This window comes from Zonotrichia leucophrys, chromosome 12 (assembly GCF_028769735.1).
Source record: "Zonotrichia leucophrys gambelii isolate GWCS_2022_RI chromosome 12, RI_Zleu_2.0, whole genome shotgun sequence".
Taxonomy (NCBI): Eukaryota; Metazoa; Chordata; class Aves; order Passeriformes; family Passerellidae; genus Zonotrichia; species Zonotrichia leucophrys.
The window spans coordinates 19,363,807-19,387,973 of NC_088182.1; the positions used below are offsets into that span (position 1 = coordinate 19,363,807).

The 24,167-nt window shown below is 43.4% G+C and overlaps 1 protein-coding gene across 10 annotated transcripts in view; it reads left to right on the forward strand.

Moving 5' to 3' along the window:
* The window catches only part of WNK2 (WNK lysine deficient protein kinase 2), a 94,551-nt gene that overhangs the window by 12,319 nt on the left and 58,065 nt on the right, over window positions 1–24,167 (forward strand). For all 10 annotated transcript variants that reach the window (XM_064723816.1, XM_064723818.1, XM_064723809.1 and 7 more), the window contains exons 2-3: window positions 21,956–22,128; window positions 23,110–23,330. In XM_064723816.1, the coding sequence (XP_064579886.1) occupies window positions 21,956–22,128; window positions 23,110–23,330 (394 nt within the window). The remainder of the gene's footprint in view (window positions 1–21,955; window positions 22,129–23,109; window positions 23,331–24,167) is intronic.

Below are 24,167 nucleotides of genomic sequence, written 5' to 3' on the forward strand. Positions count from 1 at the left end.
TCAAAGTGAACACACAATTGTTTTTAGTTGGTGGGAGGCATGAAAAGCCCCACTGTAGCTTAGTAGAGTATGCAGCAGTGTGCAGGCCCTGCAGGAGAAATCTCAGTGCAAAATCAGTGTGTTTGCAAATACCTGTATTTTTATAATATAGATATAGTTGGTGGTTCTGGGGCTTAACTTCTCCTTAGGCTTAGATAAGGAGGTGGAAATACAGACTCAAATGCTTCCTTTGCTTTTCAAAGAATATTCTGGTAATTCTGCCTTTCTGTATGAAGCTGATTTAAGGAACATTGTAGCTGCTCTCTGGCTTCATTTTTTAGTGTTACACCTTGTTTAGTAGCTGATGTGGGATAAATCTGGGAACAGCACTGCAAGTGGAACCCCTAAAAAGATGGCTGTGGAGTGATTTGACTTGATTTAGGTTGCTTTGGTGTCAGTGTTGAATTGCTGTTTTCTTCCATACTCATGGCAAGCATTTGCCCTTTGTGTTCTTGGGCTTTGCTTAAGGCTTGTCCCTAACAAGTATGTGGGCATTACTTTAAAAGGCCACACAGACGTGTGGAATAATTTCCATAATGAAGCATTTGGACAGGTGACATAAATACAAGAATCTAAATTTGTCAGTGTCCTCCTAAATTTAAGAACTTGTAAATGAGATTATGGCAGTGAGGATTATTCTTTGTTAAAAGATGTTTTGAAGCATATGGGCTTTGAAAACTAATTGCAGTACATGGCATTCATAATGGAATAGGTAATGTGCTTCTGGTAGGTTGAATGATTTAAAAAACCCCAAATCTTCTTTAGCTTGTGAGTTCTCAGGTGCTTTCTTTTAGGAGTGCCTGGAGTCATTTAGGTGGGCTGTGAACTGATTAGGCAGTTCTGTCTAAGGCTTTTACAAACATCTGGAAGTGTCTTTACTCTGCAGCTGATAAATCAGCTTTCCTTTGAGTGCTGTGTGTGAGACATTGCTAACATTCACTGTCATACTCTAAGGTGCTAGAAAGTTAAGAAATTTGGGGTTTAAAATGGAATTGCAGCTCCAGTGAAGGCTGTGCTAAAACTTGTTTCATTGCAGTCAATAAATTTTTCATGACAGTTCTAATTTTGAAAGCTTCTGAAAACAAAGCTTTAAAATATTTTAAGTGAATCACTTCATGACTCACAAGTTTTTTTCCCATCTTGAAAATGTCTGGACTTTTGTATGGGATGGTAATCCATGTCTAGATCTTGATGTTTTATTGTTATCACTTTTGTGATATTGAAACCATTGACTTCCATGAAAATCAGCTGGATCTGATGGCAAGACTAATCCAGCCTCCTGCTGCAAAAAGCCCTTTGCTGAATCCCTCTGAGCACCCTCTTCTAAGAGATCTAGAATTTAACTACAGAACCTCTACTTAGAACCTCTTAGAGCTCCAACTTGTACATTTTTAATCTTGTGGACAAACATAATCTACAAGAGCTGGAGTATTTACTGTGTTTTTAATCTTGTAGTCTAAAATAGGGATACCAAATGGGTATCCCTATTATAAAGGCATCCCAGCTTACTAATGTCACAGAAATTATTTTAAAGTACTCTACCTGAATTTTACCTTTGCAGAATAAAAAAACATGTTCTGGTAAAAGAATGCTCTTTGCAGTAGATCATATTCTGTTTGTTTTGAGTGTGCCAACACAAACTGTGTGGTCTCTGAGAATTTTCTCATCTAAAGCTCTCACCAAGCTTTTTTCCAGATGAAAGGCTCAGCATAGTGTGATGCTGCTTCTGAGTACCCAGGGAGGCTGAACACTGCTCTAGTTCTTCACACACAGCAGAGGAATCTCACAGATTATTTCTGTAATCAGGGTAATTGAAAGAGTGGAAAGGGCAAGGAGAATCTTTCTGGATTTATAGTTAAGGGGGAGTGGGAAGCACTGCTGTGGCCTGTGCTGTGTGTTGGGAGCCAGGAGTTGGGAGTGCGTGCTGGGGGGCAGTGCCTGCAAGGTTCTTTTAATAACACGTTTTTCACATGTATATTATTACAGGGGGAATTAATGTGGTTTTGTCCCATAGAATTGTCTAGTAAGAAAGGGATATGATAAGAAAAGTCTCTTCAACCAGCCTTGTCTCAATTTTCAGGGGAGAAAACTCCCTGACTCTGGAGTTTCTCCCACTGTAGGAGAGGTAATGGGAATTAAACACAAAACAGAAACTACCCTGGCATAGTTCAGTTTTTTCCTTTTCACGTTAAGTAGGACGTTTATCCTTTTCATGTTAAGAGTGTTTATTTTTCACCTTGTATTTCCTGGTACCTCATAGAAGCTGTGGATGGGGGCTGGTCTTTTACCTTTATCACCTGCATAGTGGAAAATGGGAAATATTGAATCCTATTCCAGGCCAAGCCCACACGATTTGTAGAAGAAATTCGTTGTGTATGTTTATTAAGCTGCAAAATCTTATTTTCATGTGAAATGTCTTAATATTGTGGTGCATGTTCTTGGTATTTGGTGCTTGTAGGGCTCTAGGTATGTCATAGCAAGACCAAGGATTCCCCTTGCTTACCCACAGGGTGCACATCTGGGAGGTTTGTCAATTGAATCATAGCCCAAACCTCTGTTGACATATTTGTTTCCTATCCTATTTTCTCCTGTGTCATTTGAAACTATTTTTATTCAGGGTAATGTTCTGGAGAACCTACTGTGTTAGTTAATAGGTTTTTTTAAAAAAGAAAAACTGACTAAAAATGTCCCATTGGGAATGAAGGGTCATCACAGAGCTTTTAATTTGCTATCCAACCAAGCAGCTGTGGTATTTAATCTGTCCTTGGAACAGCAGCCAACGTATAAAAGCCACAATATGAAAATTATTAGTTATATCCTCCTCTCAGTTTAATGGGACGTCCTCTAACCTAACTGTATGGGCCTGTGGTGGCATCCTTTAAATGTAGTTTTGTTCTCTACATTTTTAATAAATAACGAGAAGCTGTCTGGGCTTTATGGGATAACTCATTGTGCTTCATCTCTTTATTTCCAGGTAATTGTTCTTTGCAATGGATATCTCTATTGTAAGGGATTCCAATTACTAATGGCACAGAAAATATTTATTTATTCTGAACAGACCTGTTCCTTTAATTTCTTCAAAGTCCTATTTTAAGTTAGTTAAGCTCTGCTGAGTTACTTAAGAGGTGTTTTTTGTTCTGGATTCAAGTGCACACCTATTTTTTTGGAAGAGATTGTTTATATTCTCTCCATCTGTTTTACATAGTTTTTTAGGCTGAAGTGTTCCTGAATTTCTTTCTCAAGAGTCTGCAAATTAAATTGAGTGAGGAAAGTTTTTCTTCACTTTACATAACAATTTAAATAAACGATTGCATGTCAAATCAAGCTTTTAGTATAATGAATGCGAGGTGCACCGTAAGACTTAGTTGTGCCATGTAATACTCTGCAGTTAATAAAAGATCTTCTGTCTGAAGTTGAAAATATGAAAAAAAATCAAGCAGATTCTTCTGTGACAGACAGTAGTTCTCAGTTGCTGCTGAGAAATTGAAGCTGTCTTGTGAGGAATGTATTCAGATATCTTTTTTTATCATCAGAAATGAAACTTATACAGAGATGGCTGCAGATGTGTCTCCCTGTGTGGTGTCTGCATCTCCCCATTCTGCCTGAGCAGGGTGGGCTGGGGCATCTCCGTGGGACCAAGCTGTGTCTGTGGGGCAGCAGCTCTGGCCGAGCAGGGGTCATGGGGCGGAGCAGGAAGGCAGGATTAGTTGGGTTCCCTGCTGTGAAATCTGTTTAGCAGGACCAGTGTGGGTATTTTGGGGATGGGAGATAAACTGTGATGGGATCAGTGGGTGGTGGTGATGGCCATGGGGCTCCCAGGGGCCCTGTGGGCACTGCCCTGCTGTTAACTGTTGTGGGCAAACAGAGTCATACTGAAAAACCAGAAACATTCTGTTAACTGCCATGGGCAAACAGAATCATGGACACAGTAGAGCTGGAAAAGATCTCTTAAGACCATCGAGTTCAACCATCCCCAGCACCACCTTGTACACCAGTAGACCATGTCCCAAAGTGCCACATCCACACATTTTTTGTATACTTCTAGGGATGGTGGCTCCACCACTGTGCTGGGCAGCCTGTGCTGGGCCTGAACAGCAATTTCTGTGAAGAAATTTTCCTAATATTCAACCTGACCCTCCCTTAGCGCAACCTTAGGCCATCTCCTCTTGTCCTGTCTCATTTGTTGCCAGGCTTGTTACCTGCATAACTTGTTGCGTGAATAACTTGAGCTGTTTGGAAACAGGGAGTTGTAACAGAGCCTGTTGTCAAGCAGGGCTGCAGGTCAGTCTGCCATTAGGGCCTTTTCTTCCCATGCACAAGTTGTTCTTGCACTGGCTGTCGCTTGATTGCCTGTGCTATTGAGGAAGAGAATGATTCATAGGAGAGAGTTCCTAATGTTCCTTCCTCTCAGAACTGCTGTGAATGCACTTGGGGCAATGCAGTGCAAGCTGGTCGTGGAGAGCTCTGTCCACGTGCAGAGGCACAGTTACACAACGTGGGCATGAGGAACAACAGGAGCTGTTGTCTGCAGTGGAACCGTGAGTGGTGGAGAGCAGTGGGCTTGGCATTCCTCACCAACACACAAGGCAAAGGGAATGGGATTGTGACAGACACTGATTGCTCTGCTTGATCTGCAATGTTTGCATAGTGTTCACTACTGTTTGGACACAGCAGAGGGATAATGCAGCTCAGGAAAGAGTTAATCAAGGTCTTCAGATGAGTGCACTGTGTCTGCCTTGTTGGGCACGCCAGGGCTTTCTGCCCGGCTGGCTTCTCATGGGCAGGTTGTCCTTAGGGCTCTGCAGTAGCCTGGAACCTGACACACCCCCAGCTGGTGTCAGGTTGAATTTGGCTGCTGCTGGAAATCATGTTGCACTGCTCGACTCTTTGGGTTTGGGTTTGGGTTTTTTTTTCTGGGAGGTAAATAATTAAGTAATGTTAGTGCAGCAGAAAATTGGGATGGCACTCCAAGTGTTTTACCAGGGAAGATAAGGGAAATGAATGGATGCTTGCAAGAAGGGTGACTCAGGGACTCAGGATGACTGAGGGAGGGATGGAGGGAGGAGTTGGGATGTGTTGGGATGGATGGTGGTTATGGAAAGGGACATGCTCACAGTTCAGGAGCTGCCAGCAACATGCAGTCAGAGCAGGGATGCCTTCTTATCCCCCTCTCCTGGGATGCCTGAGCCCTCTCCTGGTTCCTTCACCTAAGTGGAGCTGGCTTGAGTCTTCAGTGTGAGGTGGGGCTTGGAGGATTTCTTCCCTCTGGGTAGGATTTTGCCCGAATTAGTCTTTCTCCTTTTGTATGACATTTGCAGTGGGTTGTGGAGAAAGTCCTTGCCCTTTCTCTGCCTTCCAGGTGAGGTGCAGGATCAGTGCTGCCCTTCAGCTGCTGCTCTGAGCAGCACCTTTTGTGCCTGCCTGGCCGCCTGCCTTGCTGTGGTGGGCAGGACACAGGTACCACATGCATGGAGCAGTGGGGCTGGGGGGAGATGTGCACACGTGGGCCGGCCCAGGTGGCTTGGATGTGAATGCAGTCACTGGGAGAGAAGGTTGCAGAGCCTCCTCTGGGGTGTTGCTTTAGGAGGGATGTGTCTAATTGGGATGTATGAGCCTCTTCAGGCTGTTCTGAAAAGCTGTTTCTGTTGAAAGATTAATATCCCAAATGCTGCAGTGCCTGTTGCCTTTCCTGGATTTTCCTTCTAACTAGAGTGCCTTGTCCCATGGTTCTAAGGCAGAGCAAGTGCACCAAGACACCAAAAGGTTTTCCAGAAAAGAAGTTAGTGCTGTATTGTGTACCTGGTCCCACAAGTAAACTAAACCTATGGCTCAAAGTCTGAGCACTCCCGTTGACCTCAGCTGGTGCTGAGTGTTGCAATGCAGTGTCTGCTTTTCAGGTTCATTTTAACTAAGAATCTGTTGAACACCTGCTGGGGTTCAGCTCTTCCCAAAAGCAGGGATATGTATCAGCAGGGGAGTTGTGAACCATGAACTCTGCTCTCAGATGGTGTTCCACAACCTTATTGTAGAAAATGTTGGGCACTTCCCTTGGATAACTGGCCACAGGCTGCTGGTGCAAACCACTGCAAGAAACATGTGGAACTGGTCCTTCAGAATCCAGCTTGTGGTTATGGCAGCACAGAGAGATCTCAGGTCTGTGGCTGATAGTGTGTCCATAGATAGTTTGTCCATTTGAAGAACAGTATTTGAAAAACAACCCAAACAGTTTGTTAAAGGAGGACTTGTGTGAATGAGTCTTCTTGGCCACCATGTACAGGCAAATAATGGGTTCAAAATGAAACCAAGGACATGTAGGTTAGAGAACTGGGAGGCCTTTCTGACTATGAGCAGTTGGGCATTGACAAATATTCCTTAGGAAGGCTCACTGGAGCTGTGTGCAGGTCTGTCAGGAATAAGGTAAAAATCATTGCTCCTATTTTGGAGCAAGGAAGCAGATGTGGTATTTCCTGGTGACTTCCAGATCCACTTGCTGCAATTCTCTCACTCTGTCCCGTGGCATTGGTCACACACTCAGTGTCACAAGGTTTGCACTGACATTGATATGGTCACTCCTGTGAGCTCTGTTATTTCAACCAGCACACAGATATTATAAGTTTTGTTTAGTTTGGTGAGGAGCCAGCCTGAACTGAATAGTCATCTCATCTTTAAACTGAGATGTTGGCAAGTTCTGTTTGCATTTATTTCATAAACAGTGGGCTGAACTGCCTTGAGACCACGTTAAGGCTTATGGTGCACAACTGCAAATAACAGCCAGTCAACAAAAATCATCCCTGCTCTGCTGCAGAGGAATCAAACACCCAAGAGCAGCAGACTTGTCTGGGTGCGGGGAGTGCCCTGACAGTTGTCCTTAAAATGGAAGAACATATCACAAAGGGCCACCAGAGTGAGTGAGAAAGGAGAACCTTGCTCTTAAAGCAAGGCTGGACCTCATCTCAGTTAGCCTGGCAAGCCAAGAGTCTGTAATAGCTCTGTAGAAGGGAAAAGGCACTATAAGAAAGAGAGCTGTGAAGGTTAGAGGATGAAGTTGGCTTGGGAAGGACTGGCTTTGAGCAAACTAAACGAGGAGGAGTAAAGGTTTAGCACAGCTTTGCTTTAGCAGTGACATGACAAGAATTGTAATTGTATAAATATGAAGGTTGCTAAATTTATAAGCAAGATTGATTATCTGGCATGTCCTGCACTTGACTTTGGTTGCTCTCATGAGAGAGGCTTCCACAAGAAGAAGCTCCTTCTTCTAAGATCTTGAACTACTGGTTGTCTCTTTTTTCACATGTCAGGAACATATTGTCAACATTTTTAGGTTTCATCCAACACCTTGTAAGTAATGAAGGTGGAAACTTCAGAAAGAGAAATATTAACACACCCCCACACATTTTATTTGTAAATATATTTTTTAAGTGCTGATATTGCTTCTGAATTGTGAGTTTTTGCCTTTTTGTTTTTAAAGAGCTGTATTATCCTGACGTTATGTCAGGTTTCCTCCTGCAGGAATCCTTGGGTTTTGAATATATTGGTAAACACACAGATTTTCTGTTTTCGAGAGTGCTTCCTATTAAAAAAGAAACAGGGCAAAAGGCTCTTTTTCTGCTGATGAGCCTTCGTGCCTCTAAGGTTGTGCATTTACACTTTTGTTTATAGGTTTTATTTTTGTTGGAGTTCTTGGTGATGGCTGGAGGCTCAGAATCAGAAAAATCACCCAAGCGTCCGATGCCAGTGGAGCCTTGAACCTGAGAGGAGAGATAAACTGGTGTGGCCTGGTTGATAGTGGTTTATCCAGCACTGGAGGATTGCAGTGGTTTTAAGGAAAATGTTGCTCTACACAGGAAGAGTGTGTGACTTGCTCAGCGTGCGGGGATGGTCATGGAGCCTCAGAGCCAGGAGTGCAGCATCAGGGCCTGGCCCTGGCTCTTGGGGTCCTGCCATTCCTCTGGGATTCCAGCCCAAAGCGATGGGGTCACATGTGAACTAATATTGTCATCCTTCATTTATCAGCCTTCATTGTTACAACTGGGGAAGTGATGGTAGGGTGTTCCCAGTAGATGTTGGTGTTTGCTGCTGTCTTTCTGATCTTGTTTTAAATAGCCTACTAGGGGTGATTCTTTTTCCTTTTTCCTTAATGACAAGGTTGAAAAAAGGTTTTCAACCAGTGTTTTTATGATTTAATTTGCAAGGGTACCTGGACATCATACAGAATCCTGCAGAATGAAGGAGCCTTATCTTGATATCTTCTAGAAATGCTGTGTCTGGGAGCATTTGCCAAGGTCACTGTTTGTAAGAATTCAATCTTCCCAAGGATGCTGTATCAAGTGTCTTGCTGCCTTCTACTCAGCATAATCTGAAAGTGTCAAGCGAGTGCCAGTACTGTCACAGCTTATATGGTGGGGCTGGGTTGTAACAGAGGAAAAATGCAGCACTTAAATCTCAAAAGCAGTGAAATGTTAATGTGTCATTTTTGGCTGGTGCTAAAACACTGAGGTTAGTGCCTGCTTTTTTACAAAACTTTGTATCTTGAGAGTAGGTCTGTTCCTGGCTCAGTGTGTATTTAGTGAAGCAGCCAAGTAAAAAAAGACTTGAAGAAATTGTTGGTTATTAACTTAAGGTTGGTAAAGAGAGACAGTAATAACAAAAGAGGAACTGATCTGATTTGTTGTAGTGGTAAATCAGCTCTAAATTAATTACTGTGTTATCATTATGTTGAAGGGTTTGGTTTTTTTTTGTGAAATAATAACACTTTATTGGAAAGACTATCAAGTTATTACTGTTTTTACTAGGCATTATTTTACCATACAGTATGGTTTCTATAAGGACACAGTATGAGTATGTGTTTGCCCTCCTCCCTTTCTGTTATGGTAATATAATTGCTTTTCTTTCTTCTTGATATAGCCCAAAATGAAATGGAAATGGTGTTGCTGTTGTGGCCAAGGTTTACAGTTGTGAACCATCTCATCAATCACACCTGCTTTCCTTCCAAATGTTTCCTTTGGCAAGAACATCTGTTGAGAATAGCTTTATTCCCTAGGGCACCATTTTCCGTATGCTCCCATTTTAGGATAAAATTAAACCAGTGGACCTTGTCAGTGTTTTCATAACCAAAAATGGGTCCTTGTACTTCTGTTAGTAGAACATGAGCAGTATTATTTAATAATGGTATCACTTCCACTGGTGCTCTTCTGGAGAGTGGTGCTGGCTGGCTGTGAGTGGAATTGTTCTTTGGCACACGAAGCAGATGGTGTTTAGTCAGAGAAGTGTCATATGTCCAATCTGGTGCTGCCTGGCTTGCTGACAGGGTAGTGGTTTGTGGAATTAAGAGCTTGGAGGTATGGTAAGCACCAGGAGGAGAAAACAGGGCTCCTGTGTATTTCTTGTGAGGCTAGTAGAGCTGTCAAATGGCCAAATTTCCATGGGCATCTCCTCTTGATGAGCCTGTACATTTTGTGCAGGAAATGAAGGGCTCCCTGCATGGTTGGCAGGAATGTGAGACGAGTGGGCAGGCTGTGCTGAGCCCAGCTCTCAGGTGTGGCATTTTAATTTATTGTACATGCACGGTCAGTACATGCTCTGGGTGATGGTGCTCACAGCGTGAATCAGGCTGGCATCTCTGCCTCTCTGGGGTGGACCTGTATGGAGAGAGACAGCCCACGAGGGTTCAGGCTGGTGGCCATTTCTCACTGCATCTCTCTCCTCCTGCAGAACTGTGACCTGGCAGAATCGGCATCTGTGGAACCCTTTGTGACGGGAACACTAAAGCAGTGCACAGCTTTATCTGCAATAAAGCATTTGTTTGCAAAGGAGTATGAGGGCCCAGAAATCCCTGGCAGCTTTCAGGGAATGAAGCCCATTGATAGTGTGTGCACATGAGGATAGAGAGTTGCCAAATTGCACAGTGATGTAAAAAACAAACAAACCCCTTTTGTTTAAACTGTGCTTTCTGAACTTTTTCAGTACCTCTCCCCAGCTACACATCAGCATGAGCTGTGAAGAAAAGCAAAAACTGCTGTTCCAGACTTCAGCTGGACTTTCAGGTGGACTCCTAAACTGCTGTGTGTGCCTCCTGCTTGGGTACAGTCTATGGCAAGCAGGTGTGTGGCCCTGGGTTTTAATGTGCCACTGAGTTTTAATGACAGCCCTGCCCTCTTATATAAGCTTTTAAGGCATTTTCATGCCTTGTGCTATTTATCATGGTGTCGTAACTGCATTTCCTCTGCAATATTCAAAAAGGATATGTTTCCTGCAAGGTCCTATCCTACAACTTTTCTTTTTCCCAGGGTGGGGCAGGTACTGGTGATACATGGTTAATACACTGCTTGCATTTTGTTCAGACAACGCTACAGAGACATCGGTGCTTTCATTTTTCTGTACATGTACCATTTTCCCCAAGACTGCACAATGACTGTTGACTGATGAGGCCCTTTCATGTACTCACCTGTCACTTATCGTGGGGACTGTGGGAAACACAGTCCTGGGATTTAAATTCCATACAGTGGGTATCCATTACTACTGGTAATTAAAAAAGTCCTACTCCAATTGCTTTTTCTCTTTCAGTATTAATAAGGCTGTTGTTTCACAGGTGGAAAAAGCTTTTATCCTGTGCAATCACAGGGACCTCAGAGATACCAGTCTTTGCAATTGTAAATGGCCATATTGATTGGTCTTTCTTAATAGAAAAGCCTTCATCCTCTAAGGAGAGATGAAGCACCTGAATTTTGTAAAGTTAAAAAAATAATTACAGAGCCTTTTAAAGTCACATGGGAGCTTTGCATAGTTCCTAGGTAGTTTCTCCAAACTTTTAGTCATGTTTTTCATGACACTGTATTTTGTTTTTTTTAAAAGTTTTGCTGAGCAAGGAGATAGATCTGCAGAGAAAAAAAGTTCTTTTTAAAAACTTCTTGGCGAAAGTGTATACCAGTAATGCCATTTATGGATTGATGGATTGAACCATTATAAGGTGCATTGAACCCAATGGTTCTTCAATCCTACATTTTGCTGGCAATACAATTTTCTTTAAGAAAACAAATCTAAGCAATCAAATGCAGTGCTGTTCATTCCAGTTAATATGATATGTGTATGCACTACTGTTCTTTTCTTCAGATGTCTTGTTGGAAGAGATTTTAGTACTTTTATTTACCAAAATTGATAAAGGGCAAATCCTTCTGTTGGTCTGTCTCTCTGGGGGTGGGTTCTTCAGTTCCATAGTACCTTGTTGGTGTGCCTGAAGTCAAACAGCCAGATGAGAAGGATTTTTTGTTTGCTTTGTGCGGGTGCACGTCAAGGTAGCCAAGAGCAGTGTCATCTCTATAGATCCCCTCTTAAGGGAGTTGATAAAGTCAGCTTTTGCTTTTTCCTGTCAGCTGAAGAGAGAGAGAGAGAACAGAGCAGAAGGGTTCCGTATGTTTTTCTAACTTGTATTGGGTTTTATGAATGTAGGAAACAATATGTGATTAAACATACAACAAACCTTTTTGGCAAATAGTCTCTGTAAACACTGTCCTCTTGCACTACTCCATGAAATTGGAGCGTGAAGCTCAAACTACCAGGCAGTTCTTTCAGAAAATAAAATGTAGTGTTTCCTAATTATTGTTGTTTCCATAGAGTCTCTGTCAAATGTTGTTTGTTAACTACAGTCCATATAATAATTCTTCCATCACATTGTAAAATCCATACTGCTGTAGGCCACAGATTTTAAATTACAAAACAGCTGTGATCAAAGCTGAACACACCAACTCATAAGGAATGTGTCTGTGCCCACCAGTTTGGAATCGGCAAGTACGAGACATGGGTTGTTTTTGTTGGGTTTTCTTTTCTTATCCAGTTTTCAAATTCTGGTCACGATAGGCTGCAGGGACTCCTATGACTGAGCATCACTCACTTTTGTTTAGATTTGGGACTGCTGACTTTGTTTTCAGGCGTAGTGTCTGGCCAAGATTTGAACTTTCTTGTTTGCGTTTGGTGAGGACCATTTGAATCAGTATCTCGGGCCTTAGCCAAGGCCCTGTAACATAAGGGGGGCTGTAACAGAATAGTTTCACAGACTTCAAGTTACAAAGTACTTCTGTGGTTGTCTGATCAAGCCTCCTGTGTGTGCCTTGGTTTGTAAGAGTTTCTTCGGTGAATTTGGTAATCCCTGACCCTCTCAGAGACGCTGTTCAGCCTGAACTGCCCAGCATGGACAGCACAGCCCAGTGCTTTACTGGTTCTCACAGCCCACCCCTCAATGCTAGGGTCTGTGCTGAGGGGCACGGTACTCTCTGCTCTGGGAGCTGCTGCTCTTCCCTGTTGGGATCAGGCCATGCCAGGCTGGCTGTCTAGCCCCAGCATTTTTGGGCTGCTCACATGCAGTTTACACAAGAAGCTCAGTCCCTCTTTGTGGCCTGTCACTTTTATGCTGCAGAATTCTCCTAATTCTTTCTAAATTTCGCATTTGTTACTAGCGATGAGCCTTTTTTCCACGGTTCTTTGTAAAAATTCAAACCACTTTGTTAGAATAAAACCTCAGCCCTGCAGAACCTCATGAAAAATCCTCAAGGATGTGTATTTTTATTGCTTACCCAATTTTTAATTATTTAATGTAAACAGATATTTTCTGTTTCATTAAAATTCTTAATGCGAAGCAAATGCATTGCAGAAATCTGAGTTTGTTATGTCAATGTTATTATATTTATCAACCCAAACATATAATCTCCTTGGAAAATGGCCCAGATCTGTTTCTCACATACTCATATTGATGTTAGCCCTTCATGCCTTGCTGTCCAAGGGATGGGGAGTAGTTCAATTTTTAACTATTAGTGTGTTTTAGTTGACAAGCTCCTGTTATTCTTTTGAGCGGGGCTGTAGAATGTCAAGCTTTGCAGGAGGGAAAATCAAGAAAAAGGAACTATTTTGTTACAAAAGGGATGCTTTCAGCTTCATTCCTAACCATTATGGGAGACTGTGATGAATGTATCCTGTCTGGGAGTGCAGCATTTGCCTTGGAGTGTTTTCTAACAGGTTGTCAAGTGGTGTTAGAAATGCACCACAAGTGACAGCTCCTTACAGCACTTAGAAAGGTTCACAAGGAAGACATTTCCAAACTCCAGACACATAGCTCTGTTAAATATTTAGGAGCTGGGATACCCCAATCTGAAGAGTGGCTTTGTGACAGTGAAAGGTCCCTCTCCTCAATTTCCCAGGGCTTTGCAAGCATTGAATGCTTGTCCAGTCTCTTGAGTTGTTATGGCAGTTGGGCTATTTGCTTTTTCCTTCGTCTCAACACTATATTCTTCCCACTCATGTTTTCTTTTGAATTTTACCTCCAGCAGCAGCAGTAAGCAGTTGGTCCTTTCTTGGGTGCTGCATGCTGTGGAGCAGGGCTGGAACAAGAGCAGTGTTCCTGGAGCAGCTTCAGGGCTTGAGGCTCATGACTTTACAGATGCAGGAGTTTATGGAATCTTAGGATGGTATGGGTTAGAAGGGACCTTAAAGCTCATCCTGTTCCACCCCTGCCATAAGCAGGGACACCTTCCATTAGACCAAGTCACTCCAAGACCTGTCCAACCTAGCACTGGGCATTACCTGGGGAGTTAGGTATTTATTCTAAGGGAATATTTTCTGGTATTTCCCCTCAAAGGTCCCTAGCTAAAACTAAAAGCAGGTTGGGATGAGAAGAGCTCTCAATACTGCTGGTTAGGTGTTGGAACCCAGGACATCCCTCTGGCTGCCCTGGATGGCCGATGCCCTGCCAGGGGGCTCAGGGACCTTGGCACAGTGCCCAAGACCTCTGTGCCTTTGATTTTGACCCATGGAAAAAATTACCAACCTTAAATGAGGAATTACAAGCCATGAAAGTTTTAAGTAGAATGATAGTTTGTCACAGGGTGAAAAGTAGAATTTGGGGGTTTTTAGAATGGGGACTCGGGGTCCCAAGAGGAAGAATTTGGGCATGCCTTGTTCTTCTTTCTCCTTCTTCCTAGCCTCCACCTTCTGGGTGATGGTGGCGCTTTTGGATTGGTTTAGAGTAGGAACACACTGTCTAACATAGGTGATAGGTATTGGAAAATAATTGTAAATAAAGTACAGGTAGTTTTTAGTATAAAAAAGGCAACACTGGCCTGAAGGTGGGGAGTGTGCCACTGACTGACCTGCTGAACGGACCTCAGCAGGTCAGGGAAAGAATGTTATTATAGATAACAGAAAATAAACATCCTTGAAAACCTTGAATCCTGACTCCTTCAGTTGCTGGGCTGGGAAAAGAGACACATCTTGGGGTCATCCTGACCACAGAGACCCCTGAGATTTAGGGTGCTGCTCTTCCATAGATCTCCTGGGTGCACTGAGGAACTCCTTATCCTTTTTCTGTGTGCGTTAGAAATGCAAAATGTGGGCACAGAAGCATTAAATGACTTGGTGTAGGAGGCTTAGTAGGCCGCAGTGTGAGGGAAGAGCTGAGAAAGTTTCTCTCCAGGATTCATTGAGCTACTGTTGGAGTTTAAATTAAGATCTGTGCAAAGACTCATCACTTTTCTGTTTTCCAGCTATTTTACATTCCTATCCCTCAGTATAATTAATTACAGCATGTCAGTATAAAGGCACATATGAACTTGATCAGTCTTGCATGTTTTGTGGAAACAGGGACATGAAAATTTCTGAGATGCTGAACGTACACTGAAGGCTGTGCAGGCAAGTTTTCCATGCTTGCCTGGCACCAGGACAGCTCTTCACTGGGAGCAAGATAAAATGTGTCCAGCTCAATAAGGCTAAGTCATTGACGTGATAAAGAACGTGGATGGTACAAGATGTTCTTCTGCATGGAGAGCTCGAGACAGCTGCTGCAGCTCTGGCCAGTGAGACTGATGCTGGTGACAGTGATGGTGACGATGACAGACCTCACTGTGGTCTGCAACTTCCTCCTGAGGGACAGGAGAGGGGGCAGGCGCTGATCTCTTCCTTTTGGTGACCACTGATAGGACCTGAGTGATCACCATGAAGCTGTGCCAGGGCAGGGTCAGGTTGAATTTTAGGGCAAGGCTGTTCCCCCGGAGGGTGCTGGCAGTGCCCAGGCTGCCCAGGGAATGGGCACGGCCCCGAGGCTGCCAGAGCTGCAGGAGCCTTTGGGCAGCACTGCCAGGGATGGACAGGGTGGGATTGTTGGGGGTCTGGGCAGGGCTGGCATTGCATTCAATGATCCTCATGGGGTCTTCCTAATTCAAGGGATTCTGTGGTTCAGTGGCCAAGGGGATCTCCTCATGCTCAGTGCTCTCCTGGGGCTCAGCATAGAATCAAGTGAGAAATGGCTTTTTAGTGCTGCTTTTATGTGACACAAGGTGATTTTGTTAGAAGAGTAGTCATATTAGAGGTATATTCATAGCTGTGTAGGAAAGATGATTTGAGGAATTCTGAAAAATCTCACCTACAGTTTACTCCATCTGTCTGTTTGGTGGGGAATCTTAGGGTGTTTTGTGGGTTTGTGGTAATTTTTTTACTAATTTGAACTTGAGGTAGTTTCCGAAAATAAATGTACTTAGTGTGTAATTGAAGACTGCCAGCCCTTCAGGGACGTCATCACAGTGCTTGAAGGGCTATTCCATGGGCATCTTCTAGGATTGCTAAGGCTGCCTGACCTGGGATTCACTGACGAATGCAGCACAGTCCAAGGGCTTTATTTGGGAGTCAGAAAATATATATTCTACTCTCCATCCTGCCCCAGAGGGTTGGGGGAAACAGGAGTGAGAGAAAGCAGCGTTTGTCTTGGACAGTCTCACTGGGGGAGCTGAACTAAGCCATCATCACACACACCAGCTGAGCATCCTATTGCCTGTTTAGGGTTCCTGGTGGACTATGATTAATTCACTGGTACTATGATTAATTTCACTTTAAGAGTGTTTTACAGATTGAAGTGTGCAATTGCTAGGTTATAACTGGATGGGAAATGGTAGCAATAATGGGATGAAAATGCTGTTTTCTTGTTAGAAAGGCAGGATTGAATGCTGCCCCAAGACTAAACTTGCCAGAGCAAAGCTAAATCAAACTTTGCTTATTCTGCTAATTCTTCACACTGTATTTATTTTGGTTGGTGAAGCTCATTGGCCAAGGGAGCGTCGCATGCTGTTTGGGTAAATAACAACATTTGGTAAATAACAACGATTTTGGTGCCTCTTCTCAGACTGCAGAGGGTGGTGGGGCTTCTCTGGCAGGCTCTCAGGTGAGCAAGAGGTGGCATCTCTCTTCTTTAGGAAAGATACCGTGTCTGCGTAGCAAACACACAGCAAAGAGAATAATGGAATCCTTGAATGGTTTGAGTTGGAAGTGACCTCAGAGATCATCTTCCAGCCCCCATGACCTTCCACTAGACCAGAAAATATAAGGGAATTTCATATCCATACAATAAGTTAATTTGCAAACTGCCTTAGAGTTAAGGAGGTGAGATGAATGAAGCACGAAGGGGATGGCTTATCCCAGCTCACGAGCACTCTGCACTGGGCTGGTGCTGAGACAGCTTTTAGTGGTCACAGCACACCAGGGGTACAGCCCTTCAAGGGCAGTGAGTTCTCTCTGCTCCTGTCCCCCATTTCTACCTCTTTGAAGGTGATATTTTAGGCACAGCACTGAAATCTCTCCACTCCTGCTGTGGGCCAGCCCAGGACTGAGCCTCCAGGGGATAGCTGGAGCATCCTCCTGTGCTGACAATCCAGCACTGGAGCGAGGCTAATTCACCTGCCCAGTTACTCTGTTTGTGGGTTACAAGAAGTAGGTTGAAGCAGAATGCTTTTTGAAAAAACAACCAATTGTTGCTTAAACTTCAGTAAATGCTGGGGTCAGATGGGATTCCAGAAAATACTGAAACACCAGGTTCTCGTGACATGCCTGAAGTGGTTTTTTTCGTGGTTAGGGCTTTTTCTTTCAAGGGGAATCTGGTATTGTGGAGCTTTTTTCACACATTGCTTTCAGAGCTTCCTTTGAGAAAGGCAAGTCAGAACTGTTTTGGTGTGTCATCCGCATTCACAAGCTTATGTGGAACCTGTGAAGCACTGGTAATTAAGGAAGTTGAGGAGGTGCTACCTGAAATTAATTTAATTGCTTGTGACAAGAACTTCTTTTGTTTAAGCATTGGTTGTCACTGTGTGGTTATGTTGGGAGGTTTTCACCTGTAAAACACACTCTGCCTGTGGTGTACAGAGGTTTTCACCTCTAAAACGCATGGTCTGTCCATGGTGTTGTGTTTCTTGGGTGTGTTTGTGGCTCTTTGGGGATTGGAGATTTGGGGTATTGATCCCCCTTCCTCCTGCCCTCGCAGGATGAACTGCTGAGGTTCTGAGGTTCAACAGAAGATGTGAATCCCACTGTTCCTCTGCTGTAAGGCTTTGAGGTATGCCTTAATCAGTTGAGAAAGCAGCAAGCTATATCCAGCAATAAACCACACTTGGCCTCTTCTACTGTGCCAAATTTAGCCATAAAGGTCTGAATACAATTCCTAATTTTCCATAGATTTCTAGCAATGAGTCAGGCAAATAAGTAAATCTTCCTCAGCCTGTTCCATAGCTCCTGTTCAGTGAATTGTGAGTATCCACGGGGACAAGGACTGCTTTTATGCCTTTGGAAAATGAGTTCCCCCTGGGAAAACCTCCCTGCACTTCAGTAGTGCCGCTGACAAATAGCAGGCTGTAACTTGGCCGGGGTTACCGACTGAGGAAGAATGTTGGCTGGATTCTGATAGGGAGTGAAGCTGTAAAATCTTTTTTTCTTGATTTGCAAGTTGTCTCATGGCATCTACCATTTGTTCACAGAGAAGGGATTTTATCCTTTAGGATTGCTGTCAGTGCTAAGTGCTTATAACTGAGTGTATGGGGTGTGGGAATGAAAGGTCCTGGGTGCTATTAAACATTTATTGCGCAGGCAGGATAATACTAAAGATATAAGGCTGATACGTGAAAGCAGGACTGCTACTGTCCATAAATCCACAGGAAACTGACAGACAGTTCCACAGGAGACAGCTGGCAGTGGGTCCAGGCTGACTTCACACTTGAGGCCATCCCTGATTAGAAGAGTAGTTGCAGTACATGTACAAAAGTGTGGACTTGGAATGCAGATGTGAAAACGGAATGATCTGAACAGATGTTCATTCTGCTGATGTAGGTATTTGATTTCTGTCCCTGGCTCAGAAGTGCCTCTGTTTTTTTTCCTTCATCACCAGCGTGGCTTCTGCATGATGGAGGTGAGCTCTGCCCTCGTTTCTGACCTGGTGCTCCTACTTGCCTTACAGTCAGGCCTTCATCTGTTCAAAATGAGAGAAAATTAAATAACCATCAGTAAATGCAGCTATGTCAATTTAAGAATTTAAAAACAAAACAAAACACAAAACTTTTAAAAAACAGTATTTATAGGCTAGCTGGACACAGACGTCCATAGGCCAGGAAGTAGGGAAGGTATCCAAGTGTTTAAAGTAGTTTAAAATTTTTTTACATTAGTGAAAATTCAAGACTTTAAAAGGAGAAAATTAAAAAAATTCTGTGAAACTGCAAAGCAGCACAACTTTCTAGTTTGCAACAGCTGTGCTCCAGACCCTACTCCTACACAGGTTCTACGTATTGAATGTGAATTGAATGTCTTCTTTGCAAGGGCCCCTTTCTTCATGGTGGGGGGATGGAGTTCATTCCCAAATCGATTTCCTCCTTGCAAGGAATTAGGCAAGAAACTTGACCTTGTTTGTTAATCTTGGAAATCTTCTGAAGGCTCAGGTGAAAGCCAGTCTCCTGCTTGTATAATTTTCAGATCCTTAGTCAGAGCCCATATGTTACAACCTGGAGGAAATGATGCTTGGGGATGACTAACTGAACACGTTCCTGCTGTTAATTTGGGTGTCATTCCAGAAATTTAATTAGTAACTTTTCCCTTTCCTTTTGTTAACACATTTACTCACTGACTCCTGTCTTTGCTGTTGTTCCCCATAAAGGAACTTAATGAAGGGATAAAATTTATATTAACAGAGAGAAGCATTTTCTTCCCAGCTGTGATGAGTAGGGAGAAGCAGAGAACATACATGTGTTGCATTAGCAGAAATTTGGTAATAGACAGAATATTCACTTCTTTGTATCTTCCTGCTGCAAATATCATGTTAATCCAGTTTAAATGAGCGTGGGATTTACCAGAATTGAGGCTCTGAAGTGCTGATCAGAAATTCATGGAATCACAGAATGGTTTGGGTTGGAAGGGACCTCAAATCCCATCTTGTCCACCCCTGCCATGGCAGGGACACCTCCCACTGTCCCAGGTGCTCCCAGCCCTGTCCAGCCTGGCCTTGGGCACTGCCAGGGATCCAGGGGCAGCCACAGCTGCTCTGGGCACCCTGTGCCAGGGCCTCATCACCCTCACAGTGCAGAGTTCCTTCCTCATACCCAGATGATCTTTAGGGCCCCTTCCAACCCAAACTATTCCATGAGTCTATGACCACCTTTCTTTGTCATAACCTTTGTCATGACCTTTCCAAACAATCCTGTTTTTATGTAATTACATTAAAATGTAATGCCTGGAGGTTGTTTGAGGTTTACATCCTTAGTTTCAGGATGAGGACATTTTGCCTTATGTGGATTATATGATGGGGAATGAATGTCTCTGACCCCAGCGAAGGTTTCTTTGGATTAAACCCTGAGTGAGTCATGCAGTTAAACAGGTGTTTCTGCTGCTTCAGAGTAGAAAACACTTCGACCTTTAAGCCCTTTCAGAATCAGCTTATGTTTTTGCCAGTGACTCATGTCAGGCTGAGCCTGGAGGAATTTCGAGGAGGCTGTTTGAGCCCTGATGGCACCAGAGACCCCTCCTGTGGTGGAGGCTGCAGCCGCAGGAGTGGCTGCTCTGCCCTGGCCCTCACCTTGCCTCTCCAGCTGGAAAACAGTGCTTAATTCTTCAGCAGTGCTCAATGCTTTTTCTTCAATCTGGTTTAAAAAAATCCAGATTTTTTTCTACTGTAATTACAAATAAAACACGCATTTGCCTTCCAGAATCACTTTGTTGCACTTGCCAAAAATGATCCTGCTTGCCATATGTAGAATATACAGAATATGGTTGTGTGCTGAAAGATAGTTTTAAAAGTTACCAATGAAGTAGCAGTGGAAAAGTTCTCACAGTGCTCAGAAACCTGGAAATGAGAGTCAAGGACTATGGTATTACTTTTTTTTTTTTTTTAATTGAAAAATATTTGCAAATCTGCTGGATCTCTGAGGCCACCTTTCCTTTTCTCTGCCAGCTCCCACTCTACTCTGCTCTTCCTGCCTTGAATGGGGACTTGCTCCTTCTCCTTCCTAACAGCAGTGTGTCTGATTTATTCTACAGGTTTTAAATTAGAAGGAAACTCATCAGTAGGGAAGAAGTGGTGGATTTGAGAGCAGTTCTGTGGCTCTTCTTGCCTGACTTGTTAGACAGCTTGGGTATTTTGTTGGTTTTTTTTTTAGCTTTATTCTTTTGGTGTAGAAGAAAGGTGGCTGGTGCAGAGCAGCAGAGGTGCTGCCTGGCTCGGCTGTGGGTGTTCTGTGTGCTGCTGTCCCTGAGGGGCACGGGGGGCTCTGCCTGCCCTGGGCACCCTGCACTGCCCAGCCCCTGGGCTGCTGCTGCTGCTGGGGCAGGGTTTGCTCTGGTGCTGCTGCACGGGTCTCAGAGTGAACAGAGAGCACCCTCAACAGCCCCAGTGCCAATGGAAACGCTCCCCCTGTGCACACACAGCGCTGGGGCAGGGCTTTGTCATCCACCAAGAGCCAGATCATGGCTCCAACCCTGTGTTTCCTGTGATGAACTCTCCGTGTGAAGTGTTTGTAGCCATGGGAATTCTCATTCCCATCTTGAACTGTCTGGGATTGTGGGTGAGGACAGGCTGTGGAAATGGCAGTGGCTGATTCTTTTGCATCTTGGCTACAAGTCAGCTGTGTTCCCATTTAATTCATTCTGTGTGCATAGGAGTGCAGCTTGTATAGATGTGCCTAACTGACTTGAGAAAAGAAAGAAGTCTGAGGTCAAAATACAGACTAATTAATCTTGCTAATTGATGAGCCTTTGGCTTTCTGACTAAGAGCACCTTATAAAGATCCCAAAAGCTCAATTTCTAGGGCAGGGGTGGGTGTCTTTGAGGTGTCCTTGTGCTGGGGAGGTCAGGCAGCCATGGAGCCATGGGAGAGACAGAGAGTCTCTGCATGTGCTGGACAGGGTCACGTCATAGCCTGGAGGGGAAATGCCCTGAAATTCCCCAGGAAAACCAGAGTAGTAGAACATGACATTTTCACATTTCCAATCTAAAGAATTTCCATGCATATGCAGCCTATGCGAGAAGCTGAAGGACAGTTGCAAACACTTCCTTTACCAAAAAGAAGGGAAAAGTCTCCAAAATGACGCAGAACAGCAAACACATAGAAACATTTATGTGTTTGAGTTTTTTTGGGAAGTAACATGGTTTTAATGTAGCCTGAGGTGAACAGGATGGGCTGTAGAACCCAGTGTGGTGAGCAGCAAGGACCTCAGCTGGTGCTTTGTACCAGTGCATCCAGGAACAGCTGAGGGCAGTGGGAGCCGTCCTGGCTGTGAGAACACCCCGACCTGGAAATGGCATCCTGTGGCTGTTTATCCCTTGGATGGGGAGCCTCTCAACACCCAAACATGAAGAAATAGCTGAGGGTTGATCCATCATGCCACGGCTGTGTTCGTGGTGCCTGAAATATTAGTGCTGTCACAGGAATGGCGTAGCACAGGCATCTCTTTGTCTTCTTGATACTGGAATTAGGCCGAGTGCCCTAGTTCATAATGCTGCTGCTCTCTTACATAAAAGATTTTATGATTGCTCTTGACACGAGCATAATACAAATCTAAAATTCTGAACACCCTGGCAATGCAGGGCCTTTATTTTTGTCCATCACTAATAATAATGTCTCGTTTTGGCTTATAGGACAGAAAACTCACAAAAGTAGAGAGGCAGAGATTTAAAGAGGAAGCAGAAATGTTGAAAGGTCTACAGCACCCAAACATCGTGAGGTTTTATGACTTCTGGGAATCCTGTGCAAAAGGCAAAAGATGCATCGTGCTGGTTACCGAGCTGATGACCTCTGGAACGCTGAAGACGTAAGTACTGCGCTCCTGCAAGGGGCTAAGAATAGCAGCAGACATTTATAGCAAAATCCTACTTTTGTATGCTGAAAAAAACCATCTCCAGATAAAAGCAAAAAATGGAGCTGTTCTCTGGTGTCTGTCATTTGTCCCTGCATTTGAACCGCAGTGGTTTGACGGGCAGAATTTTGGCCTCCATCTCTTTCTGCCTGCTTCCCTATTTCGGTTATGCAACTCAAAGCTGTTCTCTGGCGTGTTTCATTTTCTGCCTGTGACGTTTGGATTTGTCAGGGTGTGTTTTGTGCTTGCTCTTGGGCTTGTATTTGCATGTTTTGTTAGGGAATTCAAATGGAATAGCACTTGAATGGTAGAATCTCTCAGAAGCTGAAGGTGCTCTAGGTTATCTCCTAAACAGGATGAATTAATAGCTTCTGGTACTGACAGTCTTGTTAAGGCTGATATAAAGCAGTTGGCATGAATTCTGGAACAGATTTTCAGCCCCAATGGGAGCAGTACTCACCCAGTGTGCTGCTCTGCCAGTGCATTAGCAGTTCCTACATCTTCCCCAAATGTCCCCTCCTAACCAGCGCGTCAGGTAAATAGACAGAAGTGCAGGTGTGTGGTACAAAGGTCTAAGTTTGTGGTTAAAATTAAACTTCAGTATTCTTCTGATTCAAAATAGATGAACATATTCCAAAGCTCTTCTCTTCATGAAATGAATCACTGAACAATTAGACTTCAAAATATTTGGTTGTATTTGCACCAAAAATGCTTATTATCATTCTCCCTAAAACTGAATGCTCTAATTCCTCCTTTGAAAAGATCTATTTCATTCAATTTTGGGATATTTCTGTGCTGCTTTGGTGGCATCTAATAAGGGGCTTTTATCCATAGTGGAGTTTCAGAAAACTTAAGCTGTGCTGTTGAAGTCCCTCAAATCTCTAACAAAATATTTTCGCTTCCTTTTTACCCATTTGTGTGTGTGTTGTGCTCCAGGTATCTGAAGAGGTTTAAGGTGATGAAACCTAAAGTCCTGCGGAGTTGGTGTCGGCAAATCCTGAAGGGTCTTCTTTTCTTACACACAAGAACTCCACCAATAATTCACAGAGACTTGAAATGTGATAATATTTTTATTACTGGACCAACTGGATCTGTGAAAATAGGAGACTTGGGTCTGGCAACACTCAAAAGAGCTTCATTTGCCAAAAGTGTCATAGGTAATGCTCCTGTTCTCCTTGGCTTCCCTTGGTCAGTATCGTGGCTGTCTGTTTAACATCTTCCTTTCCCATTTTGCATTAGTGATTTTAAAGTAGCAAATTGGTAGTGGAAGTTAAAGTGGAAGTGTTGCCTCTATACCCCTATAAAAATAGGAATCAGTAAGTAATGGTATCATAACTTCCTCTTCTCCTTCCTCCTGTATCATCCTTAATGCGTAGGGAGCCCAGAACCAGTGAAGTCAAAACAGTAGAAATTTCAGATATGTACTTGGCTGCTGTGGATCTGCTTAATTTCATTGATTTTAATGAACTCGTGTTTGTTTATATTTGTTGAGTTTCTCTCATTTTTAACTTCTAGTAACTGGTGGTTTTTTTCTCTGTTGAGGGTCAGTATTTCTTCAAATAATTTTTTTGCAAGGTAACAGTTGTTCATGGGACATATTGGAATAATAACAACAATAACAATACTGGGAATAATATAAGTAATACCAATATTGGGAATAATTCCAGAAGTACTAATACTGGGAATAATATCAATACTGGGAATAGTATCAGTAGTAGCAATACAAGGAGTAGCATCAGTAATACTAATATTGGTAAGAATACTAGTAATACTTACACAGGTTTTTATAAAATCAGTTATGAACAGAACACCATCAGAATACAGTCATGTCTGAAAGGAATTTGATACTGTGAGGGCTGCAGGATGCTGGCAAAGTGTCTGCATTCATTTTGGCAATCAAACTAAGCTTATAATTTTCATGAGCACTACTGCTCCAAGGAGAGGATAAAGGAGGCTTGGAAACACTGGTGATGAGTAATGCTGCCCCCTCTGCA